At 42.1% G+C, this 17,283-nt stretch overlaps 2 protein-coding genes across 2 annotated transcripts; both read left to right on the plus strand.

Annotated features, from left to right (window-relative positions):
* The first annotated feature begins 2,941 nt into the window (after positions 1-2,941).
* IL6 (interleukin 6) lies at positions 2,942-7,031 on the plus strand. The gene is made up of 5 exons (XM_044244553.1): positions 2,942-3,073; positions 3,239-3,429; positions 4,579-4,692; positions 5,373-5,519; positions 6,746-7,031. The coding sequence occupies exons 1-5, from the start codon at positions 3,055-3,057 to the stop codon at positions 6,905-6,907; spliced, it is 633 nt and encodes a 210-aa protein (XP_044100488.1). The 5' UTR covers positions 2,942-3,054; the 3' UTR covers positions 6,908-7,031.
* An 8,607-nt stretch (positions 7,032-15,638) lies between these two features.
* LOC122904895 (L-lactate dehydrogenase B chain-like) lies at positions 15,639-16,904 on the plus strand. The gene has a single exon (XM_044246198.1). The coding sequence runs from the start codon at positions 15,698-15,700 to the stop codon at positions 16,700-16,702; it is 1,005 nt and encodes a 334-aa protein (XP_044102133.1). The 5' UTR covers positions 15,639-15,697; the 3' UTR covers positions 16,703-16,904.
* The last annotated feature ends 379 nt before the right edge of the window (positions 16,905-17,283 follow it).

A 17,283-nucleotide genomic window follows, 5' to 3' on the forward strand; every position in this document is an offset into this window, starting at 1 on the left:
CCCTCCCTCTTTGGGACTTTGTACTACCACTCAATAAACCTTGTTTTGCTGCCCATCATGCTACCTGGTCTACCTCTTCATTCTTTAAGCAGCGTGACCAAGAAACAACGGGCACTGAAGGAGAAAATCCTGTAACATTACTACATACCAGGGATTTTTCACACTTCATCTTTCAGTCTTCACAACAGCGATATGGGAAGCACTGCTATTATCTCAGTTTTATTAGATGAGCAAACAAGAGCACAGATCCTTGGGGGAACTTAGCCAAGGTCATACAGTAAGCGTCATAGAGCTGGGCTTTAAATCCATGCTGTACAACTCAAAATCCTGTGCTCCACGCAGTAGAGAACTGCCTAGGTGGCATCCATACAACAGGAAATCGTAGTGTGTGTATATTTACGTACAAATGTGTATGCATGTGTGTACAATATATAACAATCATGTAAATCCAGAGTGTTCCAGAGGTTTTCCAGAAGTATGTACCTAGGTTGCTAAGAAAACCTCACCCAGCTTAGGGTAACAGAGGATTTAGTTGAAAATGCTGTGGGTCATGGATGCTTGGGTGGCACAGTTGGTTAGTTGGTTGTGTCTGACTCTTGATTTCGGCTCAGGTCATGATCTCAGGGTTCTGAGATGAAGCTCTATGTGGGGCTTCCCACTCAGTGGGGAGTCTGCTTAAGATTCTCTTTCTCCCTCTGCCCCTCCCCTTGTTCTCTCTCACTCACATGAGCATGTGGACACGCTCTTGCTCTCTTAAAAATCTAAAAAAAAAAAAAGAAAAGAAAACACTGTGGGTCAGGGGCTACCTCTGAGGAGAAGAGTTGGAAAGAAAGGAGATTTACTTTTCCCTGTATGTCTTGATGTCATGTTTGAACATTTTATCATGATACATGTACTTCCTACTTTAAAACCTTGTATTTTTTTAAGATTGTATTTATATATTTATTTGACAGAGAGAGAGCACAAACAGGGAGAGCTAGAGATGGAGAAGCAGCTCCCCACTGAGCAGTGAGCCCAGCATGGGACTCAATCCCAGGACCCTAGATCATGACCTGAGCAGAAGGCAGATGCTTAACCCACTGAGCCACCCACGTGCCCCTTTAAGAACATTTAACTGAAAAGAAAAATCTGTATGTGGTTGAGTCACTAAGTATTTGAAATTTACCAAGTCATACTTTCTAAAACACAGATATCTGAGAAAAAGCAATCCCACATTACAGAGGCCTACTGCATGCATCACAGCAGGGGCCAGGAGAGATGGCTTCATTCAGTGCAGGAGAGAGGACTCGGCTGGGGGTGTCTGAGTTGCTCAAGACCCAAGAACAGTAAAAGCGAAAACATTCAACCATCCTCTCCCATTTTCATTTTCAAACAAAAAACCCCACTACCGCCACAGGACCTGTCTCTGTTTAGAAAGTCAGTGAAAGAATGGATGACCTCACTTTCCCCAACAGGCGAGTCCTAAAGTGTTGTTCACAAAACAAAACTTGAGTAAATCGGTTCATATTTTAAATACCCTAGCAGAGGTCCTTGTTTTCGCAATCCTGATGAGATCTTTGCAAAGCAAAGAAGCTGATCAGTGATAATACAGTGTTTTGTAAATCTTTCTTTCTTTCTTTCTTTCTTTTTTTTTTTTTTTTTTTTGATGCTGTACAAGGGTCCTAGTTGCAGCTTGGAACCAATCTTGTGAGCTGCCTGGGTGTCTGAGAGACTGGTAGGGCAGCTTGGTCTAGAGCCCATTTGCATGAGACCAAGGACCCTCCTGCAAGAGACGTCATTATAAGGGCAGAGGGAACCTGTACAAGCTGTACAGGTTCAACCCAATAAGAAAACCTAGGGCAAGCGTGATTCAGAACCTTAGATCCTTGTCTGCATTAGGAAATTTCTGCCCAGCTGCCTCTGAACTCAAGACAAGTCATACAGCAGAAGAAAGTTATGAACACAAGCTCTAGAAAATGTCACAAGGTCCTTCTTTGACATCCCATCAAAGAGGTAAGTGGTATTCTCTCTACTTTTGCCCTGAACCAAGTGGGTGTCGCTAACTTGAGGGCCCCAGCGGAGACGAGAACCACCTGGGCTCCTCAGACCTCCATCTCAGGAGTAGGGCCACCCTGTTGCCAGCAGTGGGGACAGTGCCAGCAGCCCAAGGCAAACCCCTTGGCACAGAGATCCAAGTCTTCACCAGGGGCCCCAGGGAGAGAGGGCTGAGGCTGACCCGGCTCAAGTGGTCTGGAAGAGGTGAGAAAGAAACTGGTAGATGCCACATGGTGGCACAAAGGAGTCAGGTACACGAGCACGGACGGCACACTCTGCCTGGAGGCACCTGTAGAGAGCGTGAGATCTGGGGGCAGGCAGGCAGTCTGCAACAGCTGGTCACGGACACAGCCAGGAAAGGGAAGTCCTGCAGATGGCTCCTGGTGGCACCTTACTTGAAACCCCAGGCTACTGGGCTGTGTCGTGGTCTGAGGAAGCTCACGTCAAAACATCTTAGGTTTTTACAAATACGAGTTAGCTGGAATACAAAATCCTAGTCTGTTAATCTGGTAATTGAAGTATTTTTAAAATCATAGCCAGGCTTAGCTTCTCACCCTGCCCGCACTCCCCCCCCACCCCGCCCCAAACTTCATGCAAGACTTCAGCTTTACTTTCCCTCTTAAGCCATGCCAAAATGCTGAGTCACTAAAATAAATAAATAAATAAATAAATTTAAAAAAATAAAAAAGCAGAAAAGAAAGTAAAGGAAGTGTGATCCTGCTTCTTAGTTCTAGCCTTCCTAATGACCTAAGCAGCACTTTTTCCCCGAGTTGTGATTCCTGTGATGCTAAAGGACGTCACATTGCACAATCTTAATAAGGTTTCCAATCAGCCCCACCCGCTCTGGCCCCACCCCCACCTCCAACAAAGATTTATCAAATGTGGGATTTTCCCATGAGTCTCAATATTAGAGTCTCAAGCCCCAATAAATATGAGACTGGGGATGTCTGAGGTTCATTCTGCCCTGGAGCCCACCAGGAACGAAAGAGAGAGATCCATCTGCCCTCCAGGACCTCAGCTATGAACTCCCTCTCCACAAGTAAGTGAAGGCAATCCCTAGCCCTGGAACCGCCCGGCCGCCTGGCCAGGAGGAGGGAGGGGTGTGTGTCCGCTGGGAGGGCTGGCAGGGCGCCAGCAGCCAGAAGCACAGCTCCCCCAGCGGTGCACTCTGCTCACTGGCTGCTCTCCCTTGCCTCCGGCACAGGCGCCTTCAGTCCAGTGGCCTTCTCTCTGGGGCTGCTCCTGGTGATGGCTACTGCTTTCCCTACCCCGGGACCCCTGGGAGGAGATTCCAAAGATGATGGCACCTCAAACAGACCACCACTCACCTCTGCAGACAAAATGGAAGACTTCATTAGGTTCATCCTTGGCAAAATCTCTGCATTGAAAAAGGAGGTGGGTAGGCTCAACTGAGGGTGATAAAGGGCCTGTGTGGGCATTCATCTCCTGGCCCCTGGATGTGGACAAGGGCTTCTGCACTGGGAGGTCTGAGCTGGGTTCTGGGACAGTACAGATTTCAAGCCAGAGGGGCAGACTGTCTGCTGTACTTCTTTTCTGCCGCTGGTCTGAGGGAGCTCCTTTCCCTCCTGGAAAACATACAGTGGGGCTGAAATCCATGCCCTCTGGCCCTATTCCCAGTCCCATACTTGGCAGGAGCTGGGCATCACTGTCTCCCAGGACTTCCTTATCCCTAACCAAAAAAATAAGGTCTTTCAATTTTCTTGTGTCTCTTGGACTTTGGAAGGATTAGCAAAGTGCCACCTGAAAGCAATGTTGAGCTTCTCAGGACAATCATAGGACTTTTAGGTTATGGGAGTTCAGTGGTTAGGGACTCCCTACAGTAATTCCAGCATATAAGATGCAAGTGGCAAAATCATAGGTAGGTTAAAGCATATAAGATCCAAATGGCAAGATCATAGGTAGGTTAAAGCAGCTCCAAAGCTTCAAAGGTAAGGGGTAATTTGGCCCTGTTTGGTGGAAAGGAAAGAACTGAGGAGAGTAATGGGAGCCCTGAAACAAATCCAGTTCTGGTTCTGCTGAACCAGCTTTGTGATCTTTGGCGAATTCCCTACCACCTCTGGGCCCCCTCTGTAAAATTATGGAATTGGACTAGATGATTTCATAGGTCCTTCTAGCTGGAACGTGATACAGCTCAAATCATTTTCACCCAATTATCATCAAAATTGCTGTCACTTATCAAGTTCCTACTATGTGCCACACACTTTTCATAGATATGGCTCATCGTCACACACACACACACACACACACACACACACACACAACTTACAGGGGAGGAGTTTCATTATCCCCAGTTTGAAGAGATAGGGATGCAGAGACTCAGGATAGGTAACAGGTGTGAAGTCATAGGTGAACTCAGCATTGAACCCAAGCATGCCCATCTTCACTAGACCTCATTTGCCTGGAGGCTAATGCCCTGTTCATTTTCTTAGAGAACTTCCTGCAGTGGTAAAACATGAATCGGCCCTCTAGTGGTGTTTGTTTTAGAGGCACTTAAATGATAACAGTTCTGGTATTCCTTCCCAGATGTGTGAAAAGTATAACAAATGTGAAGACAACAAGGAGGCACTGGCAGAGAACAACCTAAATCTTCCAAAACTGGCAGAAAAGGACAAATGCTTCCAGTCTCAATTCAATCAGGTATGAACACATCACGTTCACTTTTAGCTACTCCTTAGTCAAAAGTTCTCCCTCTTACATGCAGCGTCTGTATACATACAGACTAGGCAGAAAACAAAGAAGGGGATCAATGTAAAGAATGTCATGTAAATTTCAGGAGGAGGCCAACTTAAATCTTCCTAAAGGCAAGTTATTTTTGAATGGCATGGTTAGAGACAGCCCTTCTGTGCTGGGATTTTCACAGCTGTCAAATGTTAGAAACCCCAGCAGGTTTAGCTAATACATTCTGGATAAGGTGGTCCATCTCCTCCTTGGCTGCCTTTAGCAGGACCCAGGTCTGCCCTTCCTGTAGAGGTCATTCTCTACCTGCTTCTCCTTCCAGACAGTGGCATCCGCTAAAGGCTTCAGCCCATATTGACAACAGCAGGAGTAAAGCCACAAGGGAGGATATTAAGGGGAGAATTAGAGAAGGACCCCCTTGCACCTATCAGGCATTGGGTAAAACTGATAAAGTAATGTCTCTGTCCAGATATTTAAAAAGGGGCCATCTGAGGCTGTCTGATGTCTCAAAATACAATGCTCAGAAGTATTTGAAGTCCCCTGGAAGGGCAGAGGAAGAAGTTGATGACTTGTAGCAATTTAACTTTTAACATTGATTATATCTTTCTAGTAATAACCAATTTTCCCATCTTTCCTCTTAGGAGACCTGTATGACAAGAATCACCACTGGTCTTCAGGAGTTTCAGATACACCTGAAATACCTAGAGGCCAACTATGAGGGTAATAAGAACAATGCCCACTCTGTGTACATCAGCACCAAACACCTTCTCCAGAAGCTGAGGCCCATGGTGAGCATTCCATCATCCCCTTCCTTGGTGTGAGGAAGACAGGCTCAAAGAAAGGGACCTAGGCAACTTGGGAGTGCAAAGCCAATCAAAAGAGATAGCTACATGTAAAGGAAAGGATCTAAGAAATATTTCCTGATAGTTGAAACCTTTTTTTTTTTCTTTTGGCTCTCTTCTGTAAAAGACATCACTAACCATATTTAAAACTATATTAAATTAAGTGGATTTTAACATCAAATTCTACTAGGAAAGCTTAAGAAATATGAAAAAAAATCTGTAGAGGCAGAAGGAAGCACACATCCAATCCTGCTCAGTGATCCATGATAAAAAAGAACAGAGAGCACAAAAATTATTTTAATATGTTAATTATTGCCAAATGATATCCTTGTCATTGTGGTATTTTCAACTCTTTCCCTCTACTCTTTGCCAGAAGAGTTAATGTAGAGAAATGGTGAAAGGCTAGAAGAGAAAGTACCAAAGGCTTTGGTCATTACAAAGCCGTTCAAATGTCACTGAATGGAGGCTTGAGGGCACAGTGTGGGGATGAGTTTCTGAACAAAGCACAGTGGGAAGGTCTCCACAGAAGCAGGCACAGTGGTGTTGATACTGCTACTACCTTTCCTGGCTGTTTGCCTTAAACCAGGGCTTTTCCCACTTTCAATTGCACACCAAACCTGTGGGGATCTTGTCACAGTGCAGAGTTGGATCCAGCAGGTCTGGCGTGAGACCCGAGACTCTCATCCCTAATAAGGCCCAGGTGATGCCAACACTGCAGTGCCCTAGAAACACACTTTGGAGATGCAAGGCCTCCCACAATTACCTAGACTCTTGTCAGTGGGTCTGTGAAAACGTGTCTCTTGGTCATCCTTACACCCCATTAGATGAGTGGACTCTCAGAAGATGCCAGCTGGATGAGGCTATGTGCCAGGCACTGTCTAGCTTAAGAGAAGACAAGATACAATGGTTGCCCTCGAGATGCTCATGGTTTAACAGAGAAAGACCAGTGAAGGGATGACTAGAATTCAGTTGCTGTGAAAGGCCTTCACGCTGGGTTGGGCTCAGGTGGGCTTGGAGGAGGGGCACCTCACCCTACCTAGGGCAGGCAGCACCAAGTAGTCTCCTTCACGCCAAATTTGAATGTCTTCTCACAGTCCAGAGCATCCCTCCACTCAAAAGGATTTGTTCAATATTTAAATAGTTCTTTCACTTTCTTTTCCCCTCATGTGAAGAATCAGGTTGAAGTGACCACCCCCAACCCTACCACAGATTCCAGCCTGCAGGCTCTCTTCAAGTCTCAGGACAAGTGGCTGAAACACGTAACAATTCACCTCATCCTACGGAGCCTTGAGGATTTCCTGCAGTTCAGCCTGAGGGCCATTCGGATCATGTAGCCTGGGCATCTAAGATTGCTGTAGTTCATGGGCATTCCTTTCTCTGGTTAGAAACCTGTCCATTGGGCACATAACTTATGTCGTTCTCTGTGAAGAACTAAAGGTATGAGCGTTAGGACACTATTTTAATTATTTTTAATTTATTGATATTTAAATATGTTGAGTTAATTTATATAAGTAATAGATATTTATATTTTTTATGAAGTGCCACTTGAAATATTTTATGTATTCATCTTGAAAAATTTAACATAAAATGCTATGCAGCTTGAATATCCTCAATGTTTTGGAGTCAGGTCATTTCTTGGAATATGTAGGTTTACCTCAAATATATGGCTAACTTATGCATATTTTTAAAAGAGATATTTATATTGTATTTATATAATGTTTAAGTTGTTTTTATACCAATAAACATCTTTCTAAAAAAAATCAGTCAACTAAGCCTCTGTGTGTCCCGTGAAGATTTTAACATAAACAAGTTTCTGTTACCAGCACCACTAAGAGCCAAAAAGAGCTCCAGTCACCCAGGGAAAGATAGAATGGACACCTACTTTACAGCAGGCACGTGCCATACATGTTGTATCTATGATATTTAATCCCCGCCCTTGTGTGTTTTTTTTATGGAGATGGGAGAGTAAGGGATTTCCCCAAGTCACCTAGCTGGAAGGTCAGGCACAGGCCCAGATTTTAAATCCAGGTCTAATTGCCTTCGGGCCCCCTACTCCTAACCTTTAGGTCCCGCTGCTTCCCAGGAAACCTTTACAAAGATGTAGAAAAATCCCAACATGTTAATACAGATTTGATCAAAAGCCTTTGAAATGACATAACTACTTGTACAGACCAAGCAATGTGCACTTCCAAACAATAACTAGAAGTTCTGGCTCCCCACTCTGAGTCCCTTCAACATTACACATACCTCTCTATCGTAGCACCTACCACACTGCCCCAGATGGCATATCTTTCCAGTCAGGCTTCTTTCTTCAAGAAGGCAGACTCTATTGTACTCATCTTTGTATCCTGAGCCCATGGCCCAGAACTTGGACATAAGAGGCCCCAGTAAACATTTGTTAAATGAAGAAACCATATACATAGAAACAGAAGACACTTCAATTTGGGGGGACATATACTGTTGGTCAATGAGTGGAGAAATTACAAATAATGTGTCCTTACATATCTTCATCTTTAAGAAAAATAGCAAGAGTTAGGAAGAAACAGTCTAAGATGTAGAGGAGGCAATGAATAGTCAGTGTGTGTGTGTGTGTGTGTGTGTGTGTGTGTATACACATATCCATGTATATATATACATGTATATATTTCCTTTCCTACCAGCAATATTCTTTGTGGTAAGAGAGGCAATCTGAGTAACCACACATAGCCCACTATCCCACCTCAACACTGTGCTGGGAATTTGGTAAAGATTTCCCCCTTTCAGCCCAATAAATATGAAAGTTCTATCTTCTATTAAAGCTTTCCCCACTTTGGTCATCACAGACTTCTTCCACCAGGGGAAGAATTCTACTGAGCAAAAGAAGGTCCACAGAAGCAAGGACTAAAAGGAGCCAAACAAGAAAAAAGCCACATACTCTGATTTCTATGAACCAGGCATCACAAGTGGGTTTCCCAAAGTGGGAGCCAAATCAAAGAACAAAGAGAAATAGCAGTTGACCAATGCATCAATTCCTCAAACAAAAATTTTTTGAGTCCATATATAAGTCAGGCAATGCTGGGGATGCAGAGATGAACAAGCTAGACACATCCCCAGCCCTCACGTGGCATGGAAGACAATGAACAAAGAATGTAAAGTGTGAGGAGGTTTACAAAAGAGAAATGTGAGGTCTGCTGAGAACCTATTTGGGGGGCACCAATAGCAGGGAAACATAAGCCTGGGGAGGGCACTCATGGAGTCTTAACTGAGGGAGATATTTGGGCTGAGATGTAAAAGATATGTAGGAGTTAGGCTAAAATGGGTGGGAAGAGCACTCCCGATAAAGGGAAGAGCATGTGCAAAAGTCTGAATCAACAGAGAACTGGCTAAGACAATGAGAATTACGTTATGTCCAATACACAAAGAACAAGGAGGGTGGCTGAGAGGTTGGGAATGGAGGCTGGGAGCATATGGACAGCCATATGTGAGAAGAAGGTATTGACAGATTTTATGTAGTAGAAGGACATATGAGATTTACATTTTAATATGACCCCTCATTTGCAATATGGAGAATGGATAGGAAAGGATCTGAAAGAGGATATTGGAGGAACATCATTAGCCCAGGGGAGAGAGATGACAATATCCTGAATTAGGTTGGTGGTAATTGCTAGAAAAAGGAAGGTGATAGCAGCCATCTTCAAAAGATATGTAGCAGTTAGTTCAGTAGGATCTGGTGATTACTGACCAAGATTCAGGAATCACAGAGGCCACCGAGGCTTTGAGAGAGGTAAGAAGTTGGGATTAGGTGGAGGAATAAAATACAAAGAATTTTATATTTCAGAGTTTTCATTTATTCATTTGTTCAAATGCTCTCTGAGCATCTGTGATGTGCCAGATTCTTTGCTGGGCCCTGGGGTTATACTGATGAGTAAAACAGACTAGGTCTCTGTTCTCAAGGAGCTTACAGTCTAGAGAAAACAATTCAAAGAAATAACTGCTGTATGCTAAGTGTGTGTCCTATTGTTATGAGATGAATTGTGTCCCCTAAAAGGATTTGTTGAAGTCTTAACCCCCAGTACCTGCTAATGTGAGCTTACTTGGAAATAAGATCTCTGCAGATGTTATCAAGATACAATGAGGTCAGTAGGGTAGACCTTATAAGAAGAGAAGAGACACACAGGGCACAAGTCCATGCAAAGGGAAGCAGATATTGGAGAGATGATCTGCAAACCAAGGACGGTCAGAATCAGCAGAAGGTAGGACAAGACAAGGATCTCTCCTAAAGCCTTTAGAAAGATCATGGCCTGCTCAGACCTTGATTTTGGACACCTGGCCTCCGGACTGGTGAAAGAATAAATTTCTGTTGTTTTGACCTACCCAATCTATGATAATTTGTTACAAAAGCCATAGGAAACTAACACAGCTACCAAGAACAGCACACAGTCAATAGGAGAGCCAAAAGTAGAGGGTTCAGGAAAGGCTTCCCAGAAGAAAATGACATTTAAGCTTTATTCATGAACATAAAGCAAATACAGCAACCTTGGGCTAGCCCAGCGTTGAAGAATGCAGGGAGGTTCATGTTCACCAATGGGGAAAATGAACAATGGGAGGTTGAAAATATAAGAAGATTCAGAGAAGTGATGAAGGAGAAACCCAAGGTAAGATTTCAAAGCAAGAAGGGATAGCAACAATCTGTAATAGAGAGCGCCAAAAGGAAGGCAGTGGTCCAGATTCAACTTCTAATAAAACTTCCAAGTTTCTGGTGGGTTAAGAATGGAAAGGAAGGGATGAACCAGCCCACAAGCTCTAAGAATAGACTATTAATAATGATAATAGAAGTGGAAGTGTCACTGAGCACTTACTGCGTGCCCTATATGGTTCATTGTATGTATTACTTCAGAGACACATGTCTTAACCAAAGGAGCTGGGAGTCTAAGCAACTTGTGTTCAGTCACAAAGTGTGTAAATTCCATGAACCATTATCCTTTCAAATCAATTCTCCACTTCTTCAGAGTAATAGTTTGAAATGGACCTGTGGCTCCCCATCAAGAGACTACATTTCCTATTCTCCTTTGCAGATAGGTGTTACTATGCTGGGAAAGCACATGGCTCATTAGAAAAGACTGCTTGTAAGCTTGGTCCCTGGCTGGCATCTGGAAACTTGACTGGTAAACACTCCCTTACATCAATCTAAAACTTTCCCTATGATAAGAGTGCCAAAACTGTACAAACCATATGGTTTATACTAATCACCTGCTTTCCTCCTGAGAATATGAGATTTTAATATGTGCAAAGCAGAGGATACCCCAATAAAAACTACAGGCACCAAGCTGTTAATGAATTTCCCTGGCAGACGTGTCGTCACAAGTCATTGCTAGAGGAATTAAGCACATCCTGTGTGGCTCCCCTGGGATAAGACTCTTGGAAGTTTGTGCCTGATTTCCTCCAAAATTCACCCCCTGTGTCTCTTTCCTTTGCTGAGTTTGCATTGCATGCTTTTGCTGTAATAAATCACAGCCATGAGTCTGAATCCTGTGACTCATTCACACTGAGTTCTGTGAGTCCTCCCTAGTAAATCACTGAACCCGAGGGTGGTGCTGGGAAACCCCGATAGAGTGGCTAAGTTTTCATCAAGGAAACGTGAGTAGAATTGATGTTGTAATTTTACTTTCACTTGCCAAAAAAGATATTACTTGCCCCCCCATTTCTAGTGTTTCACCTTTCTGTGGATTAGAAACAAATGTTGTAGTGAATCAGCTTCAATCTTGCTGAACAGAGTAATATCCATAGCTGTAATGTCTAATGTGGTAGACAGTAACCACCAGTGTGCATTTAATTTTAATTTTAAATTCACTAAAATTACATAAAATTAAAAATTATGGCCTCTGACTTCAAACATGCTAATGGCTATGATATTGGACAGTGAAAATACATTTCCATCATTGCAGACATATCTACTGGACAGTCCTGCCAAAGAGATTAATGGAAACTTGATCACTAAATGATCTCATGGAGCTAAGCAGACTCACCTACCTGGACCAACAATTACTGAACTGTAAGATGATAAGGAAATATACATCTGTTTTAAGCAACTATATTTTAGGATATTCTGTTACAGCAGCTTACCCTGTATCTAACGTAGTTCCTGATTTATTCTTAACCAAGGATGAAAAACATTCATGAAGCAAGGTAACTGTATAGGACAAGAGCAGATTCAGAATATCTAAGTAGCACACCTTCCCTTGGTACCCAGGTCTATAATTAGGGAACATGCCAGGTGGTAACATTGTCCATATAAGATAGAGTCATAATCCCAAAAGCTCAATTCTTGCTCTATCATTGCACTTTTGTATTGTCATTCAGGAAGAACTTAGACAAACAATCTATGAACTTCCTTCTAATTCAAGCATTTAGTGTTATAAATTTCCTTGTTAGTACTGCTTGAACTTGGCCCCACAAAGTTTCATATGCTGTATTTCCATTTTCATTCAGTTCAGTGTATATTTTTTTTTATTTCTCTTGAGACTTCTTTGACCCATGGATTATTCAAAAGTGTGTTGTTTAGTTCCTAGGGCTTGAAATTTTTAGATCATCTTTGTGATACCCATTTCTTGATTACACTGTGGTCAGAGAACATACTTTATATGATTTCAATTCTTTAAAATTTGTTGAGGTTTGTTTTATGGCTTAGGATATGGTCTAGCTTGGTATATGTTCCATAGGTTCTTGAAAAGAATATATATTCTGTTGCTATTAGGTGAAGTACTTTATATGTCAATTAGCTCCTATTAGTTGAAATCGTCTATATCTTTGATGATTTTCTCTGTAGTTGTTCTATTGATTGTTGAAAGGAATATTGATGGTGCCAACTAGAATTGTGAATTTGTCTATTTTTCCTTTTAGTTCTCTAAGTTTTTGCTTCATGTATTTCACAGTTCTGTCATAGGGTGAACAAAGAGTTGGGATTACTAGGTTTTACTGGTAGTTTGACTCTTTTATCATTATGTAACAACTCTCTCTGTCCTTGGTCATTTTCTCTGCTCTAAGTCTACTTTATCTGATATCAATACCCCTACTTCTGCTCTCTTTTGCTTAAGATCTGCATGGTATGTATTTTTCCATCCTTTTAACTCACATATATCATTTGAATTATTTGAAGTGAGTTTCTTGTACAACACATAGTTGGGTCACGTTTTTAAATATACAGTGTGAATCTCTGTCTTTAATTGGTATGTTTAAATTGTTTATATTGGGGACGCCTGGGTGGCGCAGTTGGTTGGACGACTGCCTTCGGCTCAGGCCGTGATCCTGGAGTCCCGGGATCGAGTCCCACATCAGGCTCCCAGCTCCATGGGGAGTCTGCTCCGCTCTCTGACCTTCTCCTCGCTCATGCTCTCTCTCACACTCTCTCTCTCTCAAATAAATAAATAAAATCTTTAAAAAAAAAATTGTTTATATTGAATATAATCATTGATTTGTTAAGCCTCAAATATGCCATTTTTCTTACTTTGTGTTTGATCTCTATTTTGTTTTTCCTGCCTTCCAGTAAGTTACTTGAACATTTTTAGAATTCCATTTTGATTTACCTGTAATGTTTTTGAATGTATCTCTTTGTAGAGCTCTTCTAGTGTTTGCTCTAGGCATTCATTACATTATTTACATCTAATTGATCAGAGTCACTGGTGTCAACATTTTACCAGTTCGAGTGAAACACAAAAACTTTATTTCTCTTTATACCCTTTTATTCACCCTCATTTATAATTGCCTTAATTATTTTCTCTCCATATTCTGAGAGCCACATAGACAGTTAACATTTTTGCTTCAATAATCCAAGATAATTTTTAAAAACTCTAGAGGTGGGGCGCCTGGGTGGCTCAGTGGGTTAAGCCGCTGCCTTCGGCTCAGGTCATGATCTCAGGGTCCTGGGATTGAGTCCCGCATCGGGCTCTCTGCTCAGCAGGGAGCCTGCTTCCTCCTCTCTCTCTCTCTCTCTGCCTGCCTCTCTGCCTGCTTGTGATCTCTCTCTGTCAAATAAATAAATAAAATCTTAAAAAAAAAATTAAAAAAAAAAAACTCTAGAGGTATAAAGTCTTTTAAAAAAACAAAAACAAACAAACAAAAAAAAACCTCCAGAGGGGAAATCTATTGTACTCAATCATTTCATTTTTTTTCCTTTGGCTTTTCCCAGATTCTTTCTTCCTTTTTTATATTCTAAGATTCTTTCTTTTGCCATTTCTGTCTTGTTTTTGTTTAGCCATTCTTTTAGGGTATACACATACTGGCAACAAATTTTCTTAGCTTTCTGTTATCTGAGAAGTCTTCACTTCCCCTTCATTCCTAAGGATATTTTCACTGAATATAAGTTCTTTTCTTTTAGCACTTGAAAAATGTTTGTCACTCCCTTCCAGTGTTTTATGGTTTCTAATGAAAAATCTGCTTGTCATTTAAATTGTTTGTTTTTTTGTTTTGTTTTTCCTATAGGCAAATGTAATGTGTCACTTCTTTCTGGCTGCTTTCAAGAACTTTTCCTTGTCTTTAGTTTTCATGTGGGAAAAGAAGTCCAAGTCCCTCATTTGTCCTTGATTGACAATAAGGGTGGAAGTTACCCTCTGTTACTACTAGGCAGGGATGGAAGTTCAGCCTTCCCACTAGGTCTTCCCTGATGCCACGCTGGCTGAAGAGGGGTGCCTCACTACTACTTCCACTAACATGGTGAGGGAAGAAGATGGCCTCATTACCACTGAGGGCTGGGGAAAGTTCTGACTCCCCATTAAGCCCCTCTTACACCATGCTAATGGGGCAGAGAAGAGTTATCTCCTTACCAGCTGGTGGGAGAAGCAGCCCAGGCTTTGGGTGTAATCCACTGACACTGCAAGGGCTGGGAGGGGTGTTCATTACTGCCTAGCAGGGATGGAGGTCCCAGATCCCTACTCAGCCTTCTCTGACACCTTCCCTGTGGGCGTGTTGTGGGCCTCATTACAGTCTCATGAGGGCAGAAGCCTAGGCTCCTCACTTGCTCTCAGCTAGAGAAGGTGTAGTGGGACCATACATATTTCTGTGGAATTTGACCGAAGTCTAGTGGCCATTATATATAAGTTTTCTGTCTTGTGAGACTGTCCATTTCCTAGTCCTTTGGCTAGAAAGATCAAACTTTTCTCAAAACATTTTTTTTTTTAAATCTGCACCCACTGGCATTTTCTGAGTTGCTATTTTCTTTAGTGTTGAGTCTGAAATCTATGAGACAGAAAGAAAACCCAAGGAACTCACCATCATGTCATTCCTCAGGTCCTAGTCCCTGCCTCTTGTCTCTACAGAGTCTTCTTATATTTGTTTTATACATAATATCCAGGTTTTAGTTATACCTAGTGGGAGGAACAGGGGAGAGTAGGTTTATTCCATCTTCCCGGAGGCAGAATATGTGTAGTAATATCAGGTACTCCCAGTTCTTAACCCAAAATCAAATTTCCAAGGCCACATCTTCATCATGCAGAATCCATGCCAGTGAGCCATCTCTCACTGATGAAGTATGCCTTCTATTTCTTCACTGGGACACATAGAAATAATATTAATAAAGTAGAAAAACAATATCAAACTAAAATTAAAAATCTATACTGTACAATAGGTATTCATCATATATTACAAGTTCCAATATAATGATTGTGAATAATATTTCATATATTAAGCTGGTGTTCTTTTCATTTCTAATAATTCCTTTCTGTCCCATGATCTTTCCCCACCTCAAACTGAAGAATAAGTTATCTACTACTTCCAAAGAGAAGAAGAGATGTGTAGAAAAGCAGATCTTTTCTTTTTTAGTTGTAATAGCCTGATCTTTTGAGGATATGGCAAAAAAGGATGCATTACCAAATGGATTGGAGAAAATTGCATGATTATATAAAATCCAGTTTTTCCTATCCTAAAGGAGAAACAGACTCCCTTGCTGTGGGAGATAGGGAGTGATAAGATGGAGAAAAACACGAAAGTTACTTGTTAATAAATATCTCTGAGAAGGGCATCCAAGTGTTGTTGTGTGTCTGAAGGTCACAATTAAGAATAGCCTGGAGAGGCAGATCCTGCGCCGTAGGAGACACGCGCAGCGAACCTTGTCTTCTGCGCGGGCCCCTCCAAGTGGGTTCTCTCCGGGCACAATGGCAACTCTTAAGGAAAAACTGATTGCATCAGTTGCAGAAGATGATGCAGCCGTCCCAAACAATAAGATTACTGTAGTGGGTGTTGGACAAGTTGGTATGGCCTGTGCCATCAGCATTCTGGGAAAGTCCCTGGCTGATGAACTTGCCCTTGTGGATGTTTTGGAAGATAAACTCAAAGGAGAAATGATGGATCTGCAGCATGGGAGCTTGTTTCTTCAGACACCTAAAATAGTGGCAGATAAAGATTACTCTGTGACTGCCAATTCTAAGATTGTGGTGGTGACTGCCGGAGTCCGCCAGCAGGAGGGAGAGAGCCGGCTCAATCTGGTGCAGAGGAATGTTAATGTCTTCAAATTCATTATTCCGCAGATAGTCAAGTACAGTCCTGATTGTATCATAATTGTGGTTTCCAACCCAGTGGATATTCTCACATACGTTACCTGGAAACTAAGTGGACTACCTAAGCACCGTGTGATCGGAAGTGGGTGTAATCTGGATTCTGCAAGATTTCGCTATCTTATGGCTGAAAAACTTGGCATTCATCCCAGCAGCTGCCATGGATGTATTTTGGGAGAACATGGTGATTCAAGTGTGGCTGTGTGGAGTGGAGTGAATGTGGCAGGCGTTTCTCTTCAGGAACTGAATCCAGATATGGGAACAGACAACGACAGTGAAAATTGGAAGGAAGTGCATAAAATGGTGGTGGAAAGTGCCTATGAAGTCATCAAGCTAAAAGGATATACCAACTGGGCTATTGGATTAAGTGTGGCTGATCTCATTGAATCCATGTTGAAAAATCTATCCAGGATTCATCCAGTGTCAACAATGGTGAAGGGGATGTATGGCATTGAGAACGAAGTCTTCCTGAGCCTTCCTTGTATCCTAAACGCTCGGGGCTTAACCAGTGTGATCAACCAGAAGCTGAAAGATGATGAAGTTGCTCAGCTCAAGAAAAGTGCAGATACCTTGTGGGACATCCAGAAAGACCTAAAAGATCTGTGACTCCTGGCTTCTAGGCTGTAGAAATTTAAAACTGCAATGTGATTAACTGTGAGCCGTTAGTTTTCATCCATATACATGGATGGCAGTTTGCTTTTATCTTCCTAAATATGTGAATCTGGGCTCACAGAATCAAAGCCCATGCTTGGTTTAATGCTTGCAGTATGAGCCCTTGAACAAATAAAATTAACTGTTGTAGTGTGAAGAAAAAAAAAAAAAAAAAAAAAGAATAGCCTGGAGAGCCCTTGAGACAGGACAGAGCAGAAATAAGGATATATCGTGTCTGATGAATGAAGACCAATTTATATTCAATACCTTGGGAACAGAGGACAATCACCTGGGGGTAGATGGCTTATTCCCACCCCCATCTTACCCATTGGGAAGTCTTGGCACTCCTGGGACTGACTTTCAATCCTAAAGGTACACGGGGAAGTAGGGGAAGAAAGGGCCTGAACTGACTGAAGAAATGTTGATTTGGCCTTACTAAACTTCTATAAAATGAGGGCTTGGCATAAAACTTATGTTCAATTTAAAAAAAATAAAGATAGGGCTTACATACCTGTGTTAAGAGCATAAGATTCATG

The sequence above is a fragment of the Neovison vison genome, chromosome 4 (assembly GCF_020171115.1).
Source record: "Neovison vison isolate M4711 chromosome 4, ASM_NN_V1, whole genome shotgun sequence".
Lineage (NCBI taxonomy): Eukaryota > Metazoa > Chordata > Mammalia > Carnivora > Mustelidae > Neogale > Neogale vison.

Bases quoted from the DNA above. Each gene is read 5' to 3' on its own strand.
- LOC122904895 (XM_044246198.1), top strand. From the start codon at position 15,698: ATGGCAACTCTTAAGGAAAAACTGATTGCATCAGTTGCAGAAGATGAT.
- IL6 (XM_044244553.1), top strand. The intron at 4,693-5,372 runs GTATGAACACAT...CTTTCCTCTTAG, and splicing joins TCCAGTCTCAATTCAATCAG to GAGACCTGTATGACAAGAAT. The intron at 5,520-6,745 runs GTGAGCATTCCA...CCTCATGTGAAG, and splicing joins TCCAGAAGCTGAGGCCCATG to AATCAGGTTGAAGTGACCAC.